General features: G+C 59.2%; 1 protein-coding gene across 4 annotated transcripts in view; it reads left to right on the forward strand.

Annotated features, from left to right (window-relative positions):
• Positions 1 to 18130, forward strand: part of PPFIA3 (PTPRF interacting protein alpha 3) — a 28730-nt gene that overhangs the window by 8180 nt on the left and 2420 nt on the right. For 2 of the 4 annotated variants that reach the window (XM_025196322.1, XM_025196327.1), the window contains exons 5-25: positions 464 to 628; positions 1526 to 1600; positions 1854 to 1928; positions 2290 to 2514; positions 3599 to 3745; positions 9308 to 9442; positions 9610 to 9693; positions 10042 to 10173; positions 10297 to 10359; positions 10734 to 10813; positions 11054 to 11198; positions 11675 to 11874; positions 12514 to 12736; positions 13296 to 13459; positions 13707 to 13852; positions 14249 to 14342; positions 14492 to 14573; positions 15207 to 15407; positions 16127 to 16189; positions 16406 to 16432; positions 17028 to 17203. In XM_025196322.1, the coding sequence (XP_025052107.1) occupies positions 464 to 628; positions 1526 to 1600; positions 1854 to 1928; positions 2290 to 2514; positions 3599 to 3745; positions 9308 to 9442; positions 9610 to 9693; positions 10042 to 10173; positions 10297 to 10359; positions 10734 to 10813; positions 11054 to 11198; positions 11675 to 11874; positions 12514 to 12736; positions 13296 to 13459; positions 13707 to 13852; positions 14249 to 14342; positions 14492 to 14573; positions 15207 to 15407; positions 16127 to 16189; positions 16406 to 16432; positions 17028 to 17203 (2702 nt within the window). The remainder of the gene's footprint in view (positions 1 to 463; positions 629 to 1525; positions 1601 to 1853; positions 1929 to 2289; positions 2515 to 3598; positions 3746 to 9307; positions 9443 to 9609; positions 9694 to 10041; positions 10174 to 10296; positions 10360 to 10733; positions 10814 to 11053; positions 11199 to 11674; positions 11875 to 12513; positions 12737 to 13295; positions 13460 to 13706; positions 13853 to 14248; positions 14343 to 14491; positions 14574 to 15206; positions 15408 to 16126; positions 16190 to 16405; positions 16433 to 17027; positions 17204 to 18130) is intronic. The other 2 variants (XM_025196321.1, XM_025196333.1) reach the window with 2 other exon arrangements.

Raw genomic sequence — 18130 nt, forward strand, 5'->3', positions numbered from 1 at the left:
AGGGGAGAGGTATGCATCTGTTCCCCTGCCTCTTATGCTGTCTGTCTGCCTGTCTGTAGCTGCTACAGAAATACCCTGGGGTTTGGTGGGGGCCTTCCAGCTTGAGGAAGGAGGGGGCGTCTGTCCATCTGTCTGCCTGTCCCCTGGAGCACTGTGTGTGTGTGTGTGTGTGTGTGTGTGTGTGTGTGTGTGTGTGTGTGTGTGTGTGATGGGAGAGGTATCTGTCTCTCCTCTCTACCTCTTGTGCTGTGCTGTCTGTAGCTGCTGGAGAAACATGGAGGCATCTGTCCATTTGTCTGTTCCCTGGAGAAGTATGTGTGTGTGTATGTATGTGTGTTGTGTGAGAAGGGGGAATCTGGCTAAGAGTTGGCACGTGGGGCTGGGGGGGGGGGCGGGGGGGGGGGGAAGGCAGACAAACTTGTCTGCCTGTCCATCTATCCTCACATTGCCCATCTGCCCACAGCTGCTGCTGGAGCACCTAGAGTGCCTGGTGTCACGGCATGAGCGGTCGCTGCGCATGACGGTAGTGAAGCGCCAGGCCCAGTCCCCAGCTGGAGTCTCCAGTGAGGTCGAGGTGCTCAAGGCTCTCAAGTCTCTCTTTGAGCACCACAAGGCCCTGGATGAGAAGGTAAGGCTGGGCCCTGCTGGATTGGAGCAGGGGGGATACCCTGAGGGGCTGCATGTGGATGGGGGCTGGGCTGGGCTGGGCCTCACTAGGGAGGTTCAAGGGTGTGGGATGGGGGGGAGAACTGGTTCTGGGGGGTGTATTGTAGGGCTGGGCTGGGGAGATGTGGCCAGAGCCTGGTCAGGGGTCTAGTCAGGTCACTATTTGGGGCGGGGGAGCGGGTCTGACTGGGGTTGGCTAGGAGGCCCATGGAGGAGTGGGGGGGGGCTGTCTGGGAGAGACTGGCTGAAGTAGTCAGGTGTGGTTAGGAGGGACTGACTGGGGGAGGGGGTCTGGCTGGGTCTGGCCAGAGGGTCTGGTGTGGGAGGGTGTGGGGGGTGTTAGGGAGGGACTGGCTGGGAGACATTGAGGTGGGACCTGATCAGGGACTGGCTGAGGTGTGGTGACTGGCTGGGGCTGGCCAGAGGGTCCGTGCAGGGTGTCTGGTAAGAGGGGGAGCTGTCAGAGAGAGATTGCCTGGGTGGAGAGTCTGGCTTGACCCTGGTCGGGGTTTAGTAGGACCTGGTCAAGAGGGACTGGCTGGAAGGGTGGGCTGCATCTGGCTGAGGCTGGCCAGGGAGTCTGGTCGGGGGATGGGTGTGCTGTCAGGGAGGAACTGGCTAGGAGAGGGGGTCTGGCTGGGCCTGGTCAGGAGGGACTGGCTAGGGTGGTGGATGATGCCTGACTGGGACTGGCCAGGGGGTCTATGGGGAAGGGGTGCCTGTTGGAGGCACTGGCTAGGGGGTCTGAGTGGGTGCAGCCAGCCTGAGGGTTCTGCTTAAGGATGCAGCCTGGGCTGTGCCATTACAGTGTCCCACAGGGGCCAGGACCAGGTGGTGACCCCTCTCTCCTGCCACACAGGTCCGAGAGCGGCTGCGGGTGGCACTGGAGCGGGTGGCAGTACTGGAGGAGGAGCTGGAGATGTCCAACCAGGAGGTGCGTGGCCCTTAGGCTTGGGGGCTTGGGAAGGCTACCCCTTACCTAAAGCCAGGAGAACTGGGGCAGCCCTGAACCAAGGGCACTGCTGTGGGGAAGCTCACAGCATTGGGGGCGTTCCCTCTCTGGAGGCACTGCTGAAGAGAAGCTCACAGCATGAGGGGGAGAATCCCCATCTGAGGGCACTGCTGAGGGGAAGCTCACAGCACTTAGGGCACTGCCACAGGAAGTTCACTTCTTTCCCTCCCCTCAGTCCCTGTCCCTGCGGGAACAGCTGGCCCGGCGCCGCTCTGGCCTTGACGACGTGGGGAAGGATGGCGATGCTCCGGTATGTGGGGCAACCCAGAGGGGTGGAAATGGCGGGGCTCTGGGGCTGAGCAGCAAGGGCTTGGGGGCAGGTGAGTGGGTGTATGGGATAATAGGGCAAATGGGGAGTTATGGGGTGGAGGGCAGGCAGGGGGTGTTAGGAAGTTGGGGGGCATTTGAGGGGTGTTGGAGTGTCAGTGAAAGGGTATCGGGGGCATGTTCAAGGGTGTTTAGGGGTGGGGGGGCACAGCAGGGCTGTTTGAGGGGAGGTGGAGCCTGTTTGGGGTGTGAAGGGGGGTGTCAGGCCAGTTCAGGGGTGTGCCTGAGTTCTGCCCCCCTCCCCAATTTGCCCACTGACCCCCCCCCCTTGCCTCTCCCCACAGGCGTCGGGGGTGAATGGGATGGGGGGGCCAGCAGGGCGGGGAAGCCGCGAGGTGGAGCTGGAGGAGGTGTTGGAGCGGCAGCGGGGGGAGCTGGCCCAGCTGCGGGAGCGCCTCAGCCTGCTGTGTCGCCAGCTGGCTGAGCTGGAGGAGGCGCTGGCTTCCGCCCACCGTGACCTGGCCAAAGCCCAGGAGAGCAACGCTAAGCTGCAGCGTGACCTCAAGGAGGTGAGGACTCCCCCAGGCCCAGCCCCACCTCCCCTTCAAGACTGCCTGGCTTGGCTTCTCCCTCGGCTCCCCACCCAGGGCCTCCCTGCCAAGTCCCTGCCCTTGCCTGGGCATTGGATCTGGCTTCTTTCCTGCCCAAGCCTGGGTCTGGTCTCCAGTGCATGGTGTTGCCCCCCAATGCATATGTCCATCTGTCTGTCCCTTAGTGCAAGTCTGTGGTGTGTTTTGGGGCATTTCATGAGCCCACCACAGCTGGTGTGTGTGTCCATCTGTCCATGGGTCCTGCAGGAGCGTGTCCATCTGTGTCTGTCTGTCCAGTCCATGGCAGTGCATGCGTCCATCCATATGTATGAGCATCTGTGTCCTATGGTAGAATGCACCTATCTGTCCATCTGTGGCCACCTGTAGGGTCTGCAACCCCCACATGTCTGTCTGTGTGTTTGGCAGGGCAGGCGTGTGTATTTGTCGGCCCACATGCCCCTTGGTGTCAGCGGGTATCTGTTGGCAGGTGTCTGTGTGTCTTGTGGGGCTGGCGAGCTAACATGTATGTGTGTGCGCACATCCGTGTGTCCTGTGGTACTGGGGGGGGCAAGGCATGGTGTCTGTCTGACTGTCCATGTCTGTTAGTGTGTGTCCACTGGTGCTGGTACGCATGTGCCTGTCTCATAGCAAAGCTGTGTCCATCTGTCTCATGGTTCCCATGTCCCCCAGCAGTGCTGAATATCTGTCTGCCCCATGGTGGTGCTGCTTGTCCATCTTTTTGTGTCGTCCCCCACCCCCCAGCATGTTGGCAGGTCTGTCTGCATGTCCATCTGCCCCACAGTGGTGCAGCAGGTGCACGTGTCCATCTCTTGGGTGGTTGGCGGGTCCGTCCATGCGTCCTTCCGCCTGTCCCACAGCAGTTGGTGGGTCTGTCTGTGCATCTGCCCATCTGCCCCACGGCAGTCATTGGGTCCGTCTGTGTGTCCATCTGCCCCACAGTGGCTGGGGTGTCCTTGTGTTTGTCCCCCCCTCCCCATGGTGGATTGGCGGGTCTTTGTGCCTGTCCATCTGCCCCATGGCAGCTGGCATTTCGTTTGTGCAGGCGCTGGCACAGCGTGAGGACATGGAGGAGCGCATCACCACACTGGAGAAGCGGTACCTGAGTGCCCAGCGTGAGGCCACTTCCCTGCACGATGCCAATGACAAGCTGGAGAATGAGCTGGCCAGCAAGGACTCCCTCTATCGTCAGGTGGGCACCGCCCTGCCCTCTTCCCATCCTACCCAGTGCTCTAATGTGAAGGGGGAGGTTGGTCTCCTGGGTCCCATTCTGGTGTCCCTGGCACAGGGGGTACAAGAGCTTGGAGAAGGATCCTAAGGAGGTGTCTGAAGTGTGGGGGTACATCAGGGGACTGTGATGGGGTGTTGTATTGGGGTGGGGGGCACATATGGAGTCTCACACCTTCTGTCCCCCCAGGGTGAGGAGATGGAGCGCTCTGTGTGCATGAGGTGGGTGGTGTGTGGGGCATAGGACCGCTATTGGGGGCCATCACAACAGAGTTGGGAGTGTTGTTTGGGTTCCCACACCCTCTGCCCCCTCCTCCCCCACCCCCTGTGAAGGGTAGGGTCTCTGGGAGGGGGCTGAGAGGGGATGAGCAAGGTTGAGAGGCTTTGGTAGGTTTAGGGGCTTCCCTGGGCTCTCATGCCCTCTTCCCTTTCCTCCCCAAGCAAGGAGAAGGGGCACAGTGAAGGGGTCATGACGGGCCCAGGACCCTGAAGTGGGTTTGGGCAGTGAGGGGCTGTGCTGTTACCCTGAAATCTTGGATTGAAGAACTAGAAGGATGTTGAGAGAGAGAATGCTTGAGAAAGAGGTGTTTCCCCCCATCAAGGGAGCTTTATTCAGCAGATAGCATGCTTAGAATTAGAATTGTACTTGTTACCTTCCTAGTGAATTTTGTTCCCTGTCCTGCTTATCTGACAGTCTGGAGCTTTGCTGGGATGTTCAGGGGATGCAGCCTAAAGACACTTTATTCCCCAAACGCTTTAAATATCTTTTGTTACTTGCATATTGATTTTAATGATGACTATTACTACTGATGCTTTATAGCAGGAGTTTCAGTCTCCTGGCCCCATGGGTCATATGAGGGGCGGCAGGGCTGGATTGGGCCCACAGACCATCCTCTTCCACCCACATGGGCACAGGCATGCACACGCACACATGCGCACCCCCTCCTGCCCCCAGTCCAGTGTATGTGGGGGGCAAGTTTGAGATCCTCACTGCGGGCACCATGTGCAGGGCAGATCCCAGGCTGGTCACAGTGGGTGTGTGGGTCAACTCTGAGATCAAGGGGCAGCACCAGGGGCCAGGTGATGGGGCTCTCTGGGCTGTGTTTTTGACATCCCTGATACATAAGCTATTTATATAATTGATTTTTTCATTCTTGGGTGTTTTCTTCTAAAGCCTTATATTCATTGAATCAGAGAAATCAGGCCTCCAGGGGTCATATACCCAACCCCTTGCCTGAGGTAGGATCAGCCCTATCCAATTGCCCCCTACAAATCCATCTAACTTCTTACAAAGCTACTGTTCCCCCTGACAACACAAGACCTCCTGCTGCAAAATGTTGTTTATATATGCTCAGGAGACACCAAATAGAGGCCATTTGCCTGCTACAGAGGAAGGCGGATCCCACACCCCATTCCTCACCAATCTTATCATGGAGTAAGGTTCCTTCATGACCCCAAACATGGTAATTGGTCTGACCCTGAGAAGAGGGGCAAGACCCTCTAGCGGAGAACAAGCAGGAGGAACTTGCCCTCCTGCTAGCTAGCACAAACCCGGACATAGTGGGGCTCACTGAAACCTGGTGGGATTCAACCCGTGATTGGGTGGTAAACATTAAGGACTACAGACTGTACAGGTGGGATAGAACAGGGAGGAAAGGCGGGGGGGTGGCCCTCTATGTCAAAGAGCAATACATATCCTCAGCAAACAGCATAGGGTCAGAGGAGGGGCAGACTGAAGTGCTCTGGGTTAGAATACATGGGAGTCATGGGGAAAGGGACTTAACGGTGGGTGTCTACTACAGACCACCCAACCAGGGGGAAGAGCTGGACCGGATATTCTCAGGTCGGCTCACGGAGGCAGTTAGTCAAGGGACATGGTCATCATGGGTGACCTAAACTACCCGAACAACTGCTGGGAGGAGCAGTCAGCCAGGTCTGACTACTCATGTAGGTTCCTATCCGAGATACAGGACCTCCACCTAACCCAAGAGGTGCACAGTCCCACCAGGGGAAATGCCTTGCTGGATCTGGTCCTGGCCACAGGTGACAACCTGGTGAGGGGTCTGCGGGTTCTCGACCACCTGCGCGATAGCGATTATCGCCTACTGGAATTCATCATCCAGCGCAGGGTGTCAAAGGCCTGCAGCAAGGCAGTAGCCCTTGACTTCAGGAGGGCTGATTTCAATGAGTTAAGGAGATTAGTCGGAGAGGCACTGAGGTCGCAAAGGGTAGGGGAGTTGGGAGTCCAAGACTAGTGGTCATTCCTTAAGGAGATGATCCTCTGAGCCCAAAGGATGACAGTCCCAACACGAATCAAAGGGGGCAAGAGTGTTCAAAAGCCCCCATGACTTACAAAGGCATTCAGGAACATCTGAAAGCTAAAAAGGAGGCGTACACCTGGTGGAAGGGGGGGCTATCACCAAGGAGGATTATACCTCTGTTGCTGGAGACTGTAGGGGGGGGTTGTTAAGAAAGCAAAGGCAGAGACAGACTAGGACTAGCAACCAGGATCAAAGATAACAAGAAGTCCTTTTTTAAATACATAGGGAGTAAAAAGAAGGCACCGGGTAAAGTGGGGCCCCTGCAGGACACGCTTGGCAATCTGGTAGTTGCACCAGATGATAAAGCTGACCTCTTTAACAAATTCTTTGCCTCTGTTTTTCTGAGAAGGGACCGGGACATCCCCCCCCCACCAGGATTCCAGACGGACTCAGGAGAGGCACAGCCAGGCCTAGGGTCAGAGAACCTAGTTAGGGAACTTCTGGTGTGGCTGGACGTGTTTAAATCAGCAGGTCCAGATGATCTCCACCCCAGAGTGCTGTGGGAATTGGCAGGGGTCATTGCAGGACTCCTGGCATGGCTTTATGAGCACTCATGGTGCTCTGGCCAGGTGCCAGAGGACTGGAAAAGGGCCAGTGTGGTCCCCATTTTCAAAAAAAGGGAGGAAGGAGGACCCAGGTAACTATAAGCCCATTAGTCTTACCTCGGTCCTGGGGAAGCTCTTTGAGAAAATTATCCAGGAGCACATCTGCGAGGGACCAGCAGGGGAGATTATGCTTAGGGGCAACCAACGTGGGTTCGTTAGGAGCAGGTCCTGTCAGACCAACCTGGTTGCCTTTTACGACCAGGTCACAAAATCCTTGGACGCAGGTGTCGTGGTGGACGTAGTCTTTCTGGACTTGAGGAAGGCTTTTGACACTGTCTCTCACCCCATTCTCATTAAAAATTAGGCAACTGTGGCATTGATGCCTACACAGTCAAATGGGTTGCAAATTGGCTAGAGGGCCGCACCCAGAGAGTGGTGGTGGACAAGTCATCTTCGACCTGGAGGGATGTGGGCAGTAGAGTCCCCCAGGGTTCAGTCCTCAGGCCCGCACTGTTCAACATCTTCATCAGCGACTTGGATGAGGGGGTGAAAAGCACCTTGTTCAAATTTGCAGATGACACTGAGATGTAGGGAGAGGTGGGCACAATAGAAGGGAGGGACAGGCTACAACTAGATCTGGACAGGTTACAGGGGTGGGCAGATGAGAATAGGATGGGATTCAATACTGACAAGTGCAGGGTACTGCTCCTAGGGAGAAAGAACCAGCAGCATACCTATAGGATGGAGAACTCCCTTCTCATCAGCACAGAAGCAGAAAAGGATCTTGGAGTCATTACTGATTCCAAGATGAACATGGGGCGCCAGTGTGAGGATGCGGTCAGTAAGGCGAACCGCACCTTGTCATGCATCCACACATGCAACACGAGCAGGTCCAAGGAGGTGATCCTCCCCCTCTATGCGACATTGGTCAGGCCGTATTTGGAGTACTGCGTCCAGTTCTGTGTGCCGCACTTCAGGAGGGATGTGAACAGCATTGAGAGGGTCCAGAGGAGGGCCACTCGCACGGTCAGGGGGCAGCAGGGCAGGCCCTACGAAGAGAGGCTATGGGACCTGAACCTGTTCAGCCTCCACAAGAGAAGGCTGAGGGGGGATCTGGTGGCTGTCTATAAACTTACCAGGGGGGACCTGCTGGGAATGGGAGAGTCCCTGTTCCCCACAGCACTACCAGGAGTAACTAGGAATAATGGCCACAAGTTGATTGAGAGTAGGTTCAGGTTAGACATCAGGAGGCACTACTTAACAGTTAGGGTGGCTAGGATCTGGAACCAACTTCCTAGGGAAGTAGTGCTCACTTCTACCCTGGGGGTCTTCAAAAGGATTCTAGATAATCACCTAGCTGGGGTCATTTGACCCCAGCATTCTCTTTTGCCCATGGCAGTGAGTCGGACTTGATGATCTCAGGTCCCTTCCGACCCTGCCAACTTTGAAACTATGAAACTCTGGCTTTGGCCCCAGCAGGAGCTTTGGTTGCAGCCCACATCCAGTGTCTTCAAGGAAAGCTTAAAAACACCCTGACACACAGCAGAAAAGGAGGGTGGGGCAATCAGCAAAACCCAGAAGCCTGGGAAATCCAGAGCACAGGCATAGCTACACCTAGGTTGTCCCTGACCAGTGGCTGTCCAGTCTCTCCTTGAACCTCTCCAGTGATGGGGAGTGCACAGCTCCCCTAGGCAGTCTAGTCCACTGCCTCACTGCTCTAATATTGAAGATGTTTTTCCAGATATCAAGGACACATATGCTTGCACCCCTGTCTTACCACCCTTCCTTTTTCTGCACATCCTCATAGTTCTGTCCTTGACAAATCACAAGATCCCAGGAAAGCAGGGCCCTCCACAGTTCTCCTGGTCTAACCTCCTGCCAGAGTTCACAGCAGTGGTTCTCAACCTTTTAAAACTCAAGATGCCCCTCAATAGACTCAAGGCTCCTGCATAAAACACTGGCTCTGAGCTGATGCTCATTTTTTGTGCAGAGAAGAACGATAGAACAATTCTTCCACTGCAAAGAACTCAGGCTGCAAACAGGACAGCCCATTTTTGACACTGTGGATTCCTGTTTGAAATCTCTGGGGTTGGTCTTGTGATAGTATTTGCATACTTCACAGTGCTAACACATCCTTTCACCCTTGAGAGGATCTCAAGGTGCCTAAGAATCTCTGGTGTATGCCTTGACAACATTTGCAGCTGGCTTATCCTTAACTAGACAGTTGGCTATTGAGTGCCTCCCAGGGGTGAACACTATCAATTCTTAGGGTTATGATGTGGAATCTCACACCCTCTGCCCCCTGCCCAGTGAGCAGAGGTGGACACCATGGTGTTTTTGTGGGGAGGGTGGGCCCTCACCCCCCCCCCACTTCCTACTCCCAGAACAAGGAGAAGGGGCTCAGTGAGTGGGGGGAGGGGGAGCTGTGGCAGGATTAGGCCCCTGTAATGGTTTTGGGAGAGGCTGCATGGGCTCTCGCACCTTATGCCCCACTCCCAAAGTGAGGAGGGTGGTGGGTTTGGGGCCATGTGAGCTCTTACCCTCTGCCCCCCAAGAGTGAGGAGAAGGGGTGCAGTGCAGGGCTGTGGCAGGGTCGCGACCATGTGGGAGGGTGTGCTGGGGATGGACCACACAGGCTCTCGCATGCCCTGCCCTCCCCAGAGCGAGGAGAAGGGACGCCAGCTTCAGGAATGGCTGGAGGATGCCAAGGCGAAGCTGCAGCAGACCCTGCAGAAGGCTGAGACACTGCCCGAGATTGAGGCCCAACTGGCCCAGCGTGTGGCTGCCCTCACCAAGGTGCTGGGGAGCAGGGAGGGGCTGGAGTGGAGGGGAAGGAGCAGGGCTGGGGATGCAGAAGGAAGGTGTCAGGGTCTAGCAGGTGACAAGGGTGGGGAGCTGGGCCCAGAGGTAGCAGGGGGTGGGACGAGAGTGCCAGGCTGACATCCGTCCATCTGTCCATCCAGGCTGAGGAACGACATGGGAACTTTGAGGAACGGCTGCGACAGCTGGAAGCACAGCTGGAGGAGAAGAACCAGGAGCTCCAGCGGGTATGGGGGAGCTGCAGTAGAGGTCTTGGTGGAGGGGTGGGGTACAAGGTGCCTAGCATTGATGGAAGGAGTCATGGTTCTGTGGAGGGGGGGACCCCTGGTTTGGGAGGGGGCAGAGGTCAGGGGAGAAGGGCTGGTGGCCCAGGGGTTCCCCATCCCTGTCTATAGAGACATGTGGTTGTCTGGAGATGCCTCCTCCTGCAGCATTGGGGGTGCAGGGAGGCTGCTGGGACTTAAGGGGTGTTCCTGGCCTGGATGTCTGCCCAAGTGGGGTGGGTCCTACAACCATGGAGGCAGGGTGCTGGCGTGTCAAGGAGGGGACCCTGTGACATCCCCCACCCCCTTTAGGCACGCCAGCGGGAGAAGATGAACGACGAGCACAACAAGCGGCTCTCGGAGACAGTGGACAAGCTGCTCTCGGAGTCCAATGAGCGCCTGCAGCTGCATCTCAAGGAGCGCATGGGGGCCCTGGAGGAGAAGGTGGGGCTGTGGGTCAGGCATGAGGTGCATCAGCAGGACTATGGGGGCAGGGGCTGTGGGTTGGGCATGAGGGGCACTGCAGGGCTGTGCCGCGGTTCCCCCCATCTCCTCCTGTCCCCCCAGAACTCGCTGAGTGAGGAAATTGCCAACATGAAGAAGCTGCAGGATGAGCTGCTTTTGAACAAGGTTGTTGGGGGAGGGGCAGGGGGCAGGGGAATGGCAGTCAGGGTGTCTATGGCATTGGGGTCTTAGCTGGGTGGCACTTGGGGGTGGAGGCTTGCCGGATTCTGGCTGACTGGGGTGTGATGGAACAGACTAGGCCGAGTGGTCTGGGGGAAGGGTCTGGCACGTTGGTTCACCATGAGGTTGCAGGGGGGGAAACAGGCCACAGCCAGCTCTTGGGTCGGGGGGCAGGGTGGGGGGGCAGCTGGCCTTGAAGGGCTAGGTCAGGGACCCAGGAGCCTGGGTGGTGTTAGTGGGGTATGTTGGGATCTCCCCTGGGGGGAGGGGCTGAGGGTGGGTCTAGGAGGTCTCACTGATGCTCCCCTCCTCCCCCACAGGAGCAGCTGCTGACAGAGATGGAGCGGATGCAGATGGAGATTGATCAACTCCGAGGCCGCCCTGTGTCCACCTACTCTAGGTAACTACCCTGCATGAGGACCACCCCCCATGGAGAGCCCTAGCATCCCAAGCCTTCCCAGGGCCTCTCCAGATGCGCCATTTGGGTCCAGTGCCCCCCAGCCCTGAGCTGCCTTGGCTGTGTTGGGGGTGGTCCTACAGGCAGTCAGGGGATCCCTATGCTGTGGGGACCTGGGCAGTAGTGGAAGGGGTGGTTTGGGAGAGTGGGGGCTGTACAGAGGCTCCCCTCACTCCCCCACTGCCCCCCCAGGTCCCTGCCGGGCAGTGCCCTGGAACTGCGGTACTCTCAGGCACCCAGCAGCTCCCACCTGGACCCCTACAGTGGCTCCGGTGCCCCCCGCAGGCACCGCAAGGGCCGCTGGGCCCCCAAGGATGAGGCCACCAAGGTGAGGGAGTTGGGGGCTGGGCCTGGCTGGGGGGTCCTGAGCTGGGGAGCTCTGCTTGTAACTGAGTTGGGGGTGGGGGGTGTCCAGCCTGGTGCAGGGCAGGGCTGCAGGAGGAAGGTCTCTGGCTGTGTGGTGGGGGTGGGGATGGGCTGGGAGAGGGATAGGGGGTGTCCAGCTATTGTTGACTGCTTTCTCTCCCCTTGCCCCTGGACCTGCCCCTTGACTGGTGAGTTACCCAGTGGCCTGCAGGGCAGGGGCCTCAGGCCAGGTGGGAGCATGTGGTGGGGGAGTCTCCTGCCCATCCCAGAGGGGCTAACCTAATAGGGGTCAGCCAAGGGTTTGGCCCCCGAAGAGTTGGTGGGGGGGATATGGAGACCTTTGGGTTCTCTGCTCCCCCCCTTCCCCCTCCCCAGTGTCTGGGGTTAGAGCCGGTCTCTGTCTCGCTCACATTATGTATCGTCTCTGCGCACCCCCAGGTGCAGGAGTGGGAGCGGGCACAGCAGGGGGGACCCCTGGCCCAGCCGCCCTTTGAGGGGGCCCTGGAGGGCTCGGATGAAGATGAGCATGACCCCCTCTTTGGCTCGGCCGACCTTCTCTCGCCCAGCGGGCAGACAGACGTGCAGACCCTCGCCTTCATGCTGCAGGAGCAGCTTGAGGCCATCAACAAAGAGATCAAGTGAGAGGCCTTGGGACCCCCTGAAGCCCCCTGGGATTCTCTAAACCCCTGAGCCCCCCAAACCTCTGATCCCTCCTCCTCTGAACCCCCCCACCCCGATCCTTCCTCAAACCCCTCAAGGACCCTATGATCCCCTTCTTTAACTCCCCTGGGGCCCCCAAAACCCCTGATCCCTCCCCCAGGACCCCTAGGACCTCCCAAACACCTTGTTTCTTCCCCCAGGGACTGCCTGGGAGCCCCCAAATGCCCTGCACCTGCCCCCCAGGACCAGCTGGGACCCCTGAACAATCAGCCCCTCTTGGCCCCCTCTCCCAAGGTGCTCTGATGTCTTGAAGCCTCCCAGAACACCTTTAACTTAGCCAGATCTTGCCCCACCCCCACAGCCCCTGGAGCCCCCAGAAACACCCAGCCCCCCAGGAAATCCCTGTGCTGCCAGTATCCCACAGGGGGTACTTGTGTCCCCTCCAGGACCCCTCACACTGCCCATGGCTCCTAGCAGCCCAGAAACAGCTGGGGGTCCCTGTTCCCCCCCACACACCCCCTGGGGTTGCATGCTCTTGGGGAACCCCCCAGCACTCATGGGGGCACCAGACCCCTGGACCCTTACCCCTCTCCTACTGCTGACGGCACCTCCCACAGGCTGATCCAGGAGGAGAAGGAGTGCACAGAGCTGCGTGCGGAGGAGCTGGAGAGTCGTGTGGGTCCCTCAGCGCTGGATGGGTCGCTGGGCCGGTACCGGGCCAGCAGCTCCATCCCCCCCTCAGTCACCAGTTCCACGCTGGCCAGCCCCTCGCCCCCCAGCAGTGGGCACTCGACCCCCCGCCTGGTACCCCACAGCCCCGCCCGCGAGGGAGACAAGGCGGTGAGCTCCCACCCCATGTGGCAAGTGTCCCCTGGATGGTGCCCCCCACCACAGGGGGAGCTACGAGCTTCCTTTGGACAGTGCCAGCGCTTCCTTACCTGGTGCTGTGAGCTTCCCTCAAACAGTGCCCCAGCCCCTGCCACAGTGTTGTGGGCTTCCGTGGACAGTGCCCTGGCTTCCTTGCCTGCTCTTGTGAGCTTACCTAGACAGTGCCCTGCCATCACAGAGCACTGCAAGCTTCCCCCAAGCAGTGGCCCTATCCTCCTGCCACATGGGGATGTAAGCCCCCTGCAGACAGTGTCACCACTTCCTTATCTGGTGCTGCAAGCTTCCTCCAAACAGTGTCCCAACCCTAGCTGTACAGTGCCAATTCTCCCACTGTGCTGCATAGGGAGCTTCCCCTAGACAGTGCTCCCACCATCCTGCCCTACAGCACTGCAAGCTTCTCCACAGCATTGCAAGCTTCTCCATGGCAGTGCCCCCAGCTGGGGATTTTCCCAGTTCTGCAAGCTGCCTTGTAAGAGTGCTCTGTGCTCACCAGCTTGGTCCCCTCCCTCAGAATCACGTGGCCAAAGAGGAGCCCCGTGGGGCAGAGGAGAAGGCGCTGGTGCCCTGTGAGACGCCTCCCCCCACCACTCCCCGTGCCGCCCGCCTGGAACGTATGACCCAAGCCCTGGCCCTGCAGGCTGGAGCCCTTGAGGATGGCAGGGACCTGCGGGCAGGGTGAGTTGGGGGAGGGGGGGTGCTGTGACCCTGGGGGGGCAGAGTGCAGGAGGGGGGCAGAGACCAGAGCAGGGGATGGGGATGGGTTTGGAAGAGGGGATCTGGGGAGGGTTGGGAGCAGCTCTGGGTCCATGGGGGCTGCAGTGCTTGGGTGTGTGTGGAAGGCCAGGGGTGTGGAGGGGCTGGTGTAATTGGGGGAGGTGTCCAGGGGGTGTTCTAACCCCTGCCATCCCGTCCCCTGCTCCAGGCTGGGCCTTGACAGTGCCAACAGCAGCCAGGATCCTCTGCACAAATCCACCAAGAAGAAAAGCATCAAGTCGTCCATTGGGCGCCTCTTTGGCAAGAAAGAGAAGGGGCGGATGGGACCGCTAGGCCGTGACTCCCCCTCCCTTGGTACAGGACCTAGGCATCCAGGCTTCCAGCCCCACTATACCTGACCTTTATTTCACCTCCCAGCACTGGTGTAGAACCCAGACATCAGGCTCCCAACCCCCACCAGACCCCATTTCCCCTCTCAGCATTGGATAAAACCCAGGTATCTAGGCTCCCAGCTCCTTCCACTCGAACCCACTGGACCTGACGCCCCACCCAGAGCAGGGGAGAAAACCCAGGTATCCTGGTTACCACCACCTCTCACCCTGTTCTAACCCACCAGACCTCCCTCCACCCCCCCCACCCCCAATCCCAGAGCTGGGATAGACCCCAGGCTTCAGGCGCAGTGCAGCACGGGAGCGTGTTGGGTGTGGGGGTGTCTCACCTGTCTTTCTCTGCCCTTCCCCCCCCCCCAAGCTGGGACCCCTTCAGATGAGTTGTCCCCTGCAGACCCCCTGGGGCTCTCCAAGCTGACGGGGCCCGTGGACAAGGACCGGCGCAACAAGAGGAAGTGAGTGGGGAGGGATGGGGGGAAGGAGTTTAGGGGAGAGCTGGGTCATTGGGGGGCACTGTCTTGTGGGGAGGGGAAGAGGCAGATGTTGGGGTCCCAGTTTGCTCTGATCCCCCTCCTCCTCCAAATTTTCTTCTTCCCACCCCCAGGCATGAGCTGTTGGAGGAGGCCTGTCGGCAGGGGCTGCCCTTCGCTGCCTGGGATGGCCCCACTGTGGTATCCTGGCTCGAGGTGACTCTGCTCTAGGGAGGCACAGGACTGGGGACCCAGATGTCTAGGTCACATTGGGGAGGGGGACTCAGGTGTCCCATTGGTTGGAATGGGCCCATAGCCCCCCTGCCTCTAGGGGCTGCATGCAGAGCTGCTGGGGCTTAGAACCCAGGTGTCCAGGATGGGGTTGAGGTTTAGGACCCAGGTGTCTGGGGTGGGAGGGGGAACCAGGAACTGGCCCATTACACATCCCAGCTGAGGTGTTACTGGGCTTATGAGTCTTGCCAGGGATGGAGTGAGTAGAACCCAGGTGTCCTGGGGAAGAGTGCCTGGCATTGGATGCCCCCGGGTGGGGATGGGGCATGAGGGAAAAGACAAACCCAGGTGTCCTGGAAGAACTAGGAGAGAAGGCAGGGGGAGGCCTGGAGTAGAACCCAGGCACTTGGCAGGAAGTACAGGTGACTGGCACTGGAAACCCAGAGACAAGGTGAAGCCTGAGGGAGTAGAAGTCAGGAGTCCTGGAGCAAGTGTATGTGCATGTGTGGTGGTGGGACCCAGGAATCCTGGAGGAAGTTGAGAGGGAGGGGGCTTGTCTGGAACCCAGGCGTTCGGACACACTGACCCCTGCACCCCCTTCTCCTGTGGCGTGGACAGCTGTGGGTCGGGATGCCGGCATGGTACGTGGCAGCCTGCCGAGCCAATGTGAAGAGTGGGGCCATCATGGCCAACCTGTCGGACACCGAGATCCAGCGGGAGATTGGCATCAGCAACCCCCTGCACCGCCTCAAGCTACGCTTGGCCATCCAGGAGATGGTGTCACTCACCAGCCCCTCAGCCCCTGCCACCTCCCGCACGGTGAGACCCCCGCCACCACCCTGGGCTCTGTCAGTCCATGCCTTGGCCCCTCAGCCCTCCGTCCTTCCCCAGCAAGGCACTGGCTTTGGCCCCCCAGGCCACAGAGTCTAGGTCTCCTCAGCCAGCATCTTGGTCTCCCTCACAGCTAGACACCTCCCCTGTCCAGCACCTCAAATCCTCCTTACAGCTGAGGCCTGGGCCTCCACAGCCAACACATTGACCTTCCCCCCCCACCCCGACCCTGTCCCCCAGACAGGGCCCTGGTCCCTCAGATACCACTCCCCCCACACACAGCCAGTCCTGCCCTGCAGACCTCCCTCCCCCTTCAGCCACTGCCCTGGCCCCCCGTAGATGCCCCTCAGGCAGTGCCTTGGCCTACCAGGCCCCCTCCACTGTACCGTGGCCCCCGAACCACCTCCCCCACAGCTAGTGCCTCAGACCCCACCCCAGCCAGTTCTTCAGCCCTCTTGGCCCCCTAGACCCCAGTCCAATCTGGCCTGTACCTCAAGACCTTCCCCACAGCCAATCCTCCTGCCCCCCCACAACCCCACAGGGGCTGAAACAGCTGGGAGCGCCGGCCCCCCCTGCCGGCGCACAGCCAGCTCCTGCCCCCAGCCCCACCCTTCTGGGGCTGAGGCAGCCATCTCACAGCACAATCTCTTCTTCCTGCTCGCCTGACACCCTCTGGACCTGCCCTGTTGCTCCCCACCCCTATCCAGTCCACGGGCAATGTGTGGATGACGCATGAGGAGATGGAGTCACTCACAGCCACAACAAAGCCAGTGAGTGTGAACACCCCTGTGCGTTGCATGAGGGCACTGTGAGAGGCTTGGCATGACTAGTGCAGGGCAGGTGGGGAACTGGCTTAGCTGATGCTGTGGGGGGTGGGAAGGGTGTGTCGTGGGCCTAGGGTGCGCCCCTGTGCACCCTACTTCTGGCTGGGTCTTGGGGGTCCTAACCGCGCTCTCCCCCTTCCTTCCTGCCTGCCCACCCACCAGGAGACCAAGGAAATCAGCTGGGAGCAGGTAGGGGGTGGTGCACATAGGTGTGTGCTTGCACGGAGGGGTGGGGAGTCTTGCACATCTGTATGTGTGCAAGAAGGTAGGCTTGCACACGTGTAGCACACTTGTGTTCCTGTCCAGCTGATCCCAGCTCAGGGCTTTACAGAGTATCCCGCTGTCCCTGTTGAAGGGGTGGTTGTGGGGGAAAGAAATGGTCCACTCTCCCTGTTTTGCGGGGGATGACACAGATGGATGAGGGGGTTGCAGTGCATTGTGGGTATCAGATGTTGCCTGTCCCTCTTCTGTTGAAGGTGTGGAGTGAATGGTGGGGATCCAAGAATGGTGAGGTGACTGTGACCATAGGGTATATGTGGCATGAAGTCAAAGGTCACTGAGTCAGAGGTCAAGGGTTGCAGCCAGAGGGGCACAGTCTGAAAGGTGAAGAGGTCACAGTAGAGGTCAAAGTTCATTGCCAGCTTTTTGGGGGTATTTGGGGTGGGAGGTGCAAGCGGGGGGTTACATTGTGGGAGGGGCAGAGTTGTAGGGAGGTTGAGTTAGATCCTGGATGAGAGGTCAGGGGTTGTAAGTAATGCAGTCCTGCCCCCTGCTTTCTTGGCAGATCCTGGCCTATGGGGACATGAACCACGAGTGGGTAGGCAATGAGGGGCTGCCGAGCCTGGGGCTGCCCCAGTACCGCAGCTACTTCATGGAGTCGCTGGTTGACGCCCGCATGCTCGACCACCTCAACAAGAAGGAGCTGCGCGGCCAGCTCAAGATGGTGGACAGCTTCCACAGGTATTGCCAGGACCCTCCTGTGCCCCCCCCACTAGGCAGAGCTCCCACAGGGATCCCCTGTACACCAAACCACAGGGATCCCCCCACCCCAGGGCAGCTCCTGGTACCCCCAGACCACAGATTTTCCATGCACACACCCCCGTTCCCATCTCCCCAGGGCACAGCTCTCATGGGGATCCCCAGCACCCCCAGCCCACAGAGATTCCCCCTGCTACGCCCAGACCACAGGGATCCCTCTCCCCAGAGCACAACTCCCACAGGTACTACAGGGACCCTCCCCTCAGCACAGCTCCCACAGGGACCCCCTGGTCCCTCCAGACCATGGGGACTTCCCCCACTCCTGCTTAAGGCAGTGGTACCACAGGGACCACTTTGGTACCCCCAGAGATCCCTTTCCTGGGGCCCAGCTCCTACAGGGACCCCCTGGTACTTCTAAGCCATAGGAATCCCCACTCCCCCAGAGCATGGCTTTCACAGGTACCACAGGGGACCCTGCCCCCAAGCATACCTCCTACGGGAACCACCCAATACCTCCCAGTATCTGCCTTCCTCAGGGACCTCCTACACAGCCACAGCTCCCACAGGGATCCCCCACTACCCCAGACCACAGGGATCTCCCTATCAGGACACAGTTCCCATGGGTCCCCTCCCCCTGGAGATCCCTGAACCACAGATTCTGCCCCCTCCCCCCCATAGGGCACAGGCTTCATAGATACCATCCCGAGAAATCCTGTGCCACATAAGGACCCCCAAAGGGAGTACAGGTCCCATGGGGATGTCCTAGGTAACACCCTGCCCCTCCAGAGCACAGCTCCCATGGGGGTACCCAGGGGGAACTCATGGTACCTAAGTCACAGGGATTCTCCCCCCGCTTCCCCAGGCACAGATTCAGTGGGTTCTGACCCCATGGAGACCCAATCTCATGGC

The sequence above is a fragment of the Alligator sinensis genome, unplaced genomic scaffold (assembly GCF_000455745.1).
Source record: "Alligator sinensis unplaced genomic scaffold, ASM45574v1 scaffold647_2, whole genome shotgun sequence".
In the NCBI taxonomy this organism is placed as follows: Eukaryota; Metazoa; Chordata; order Crocodylia; family Alligatoridae; genus Alligator; species Alligator sinensis.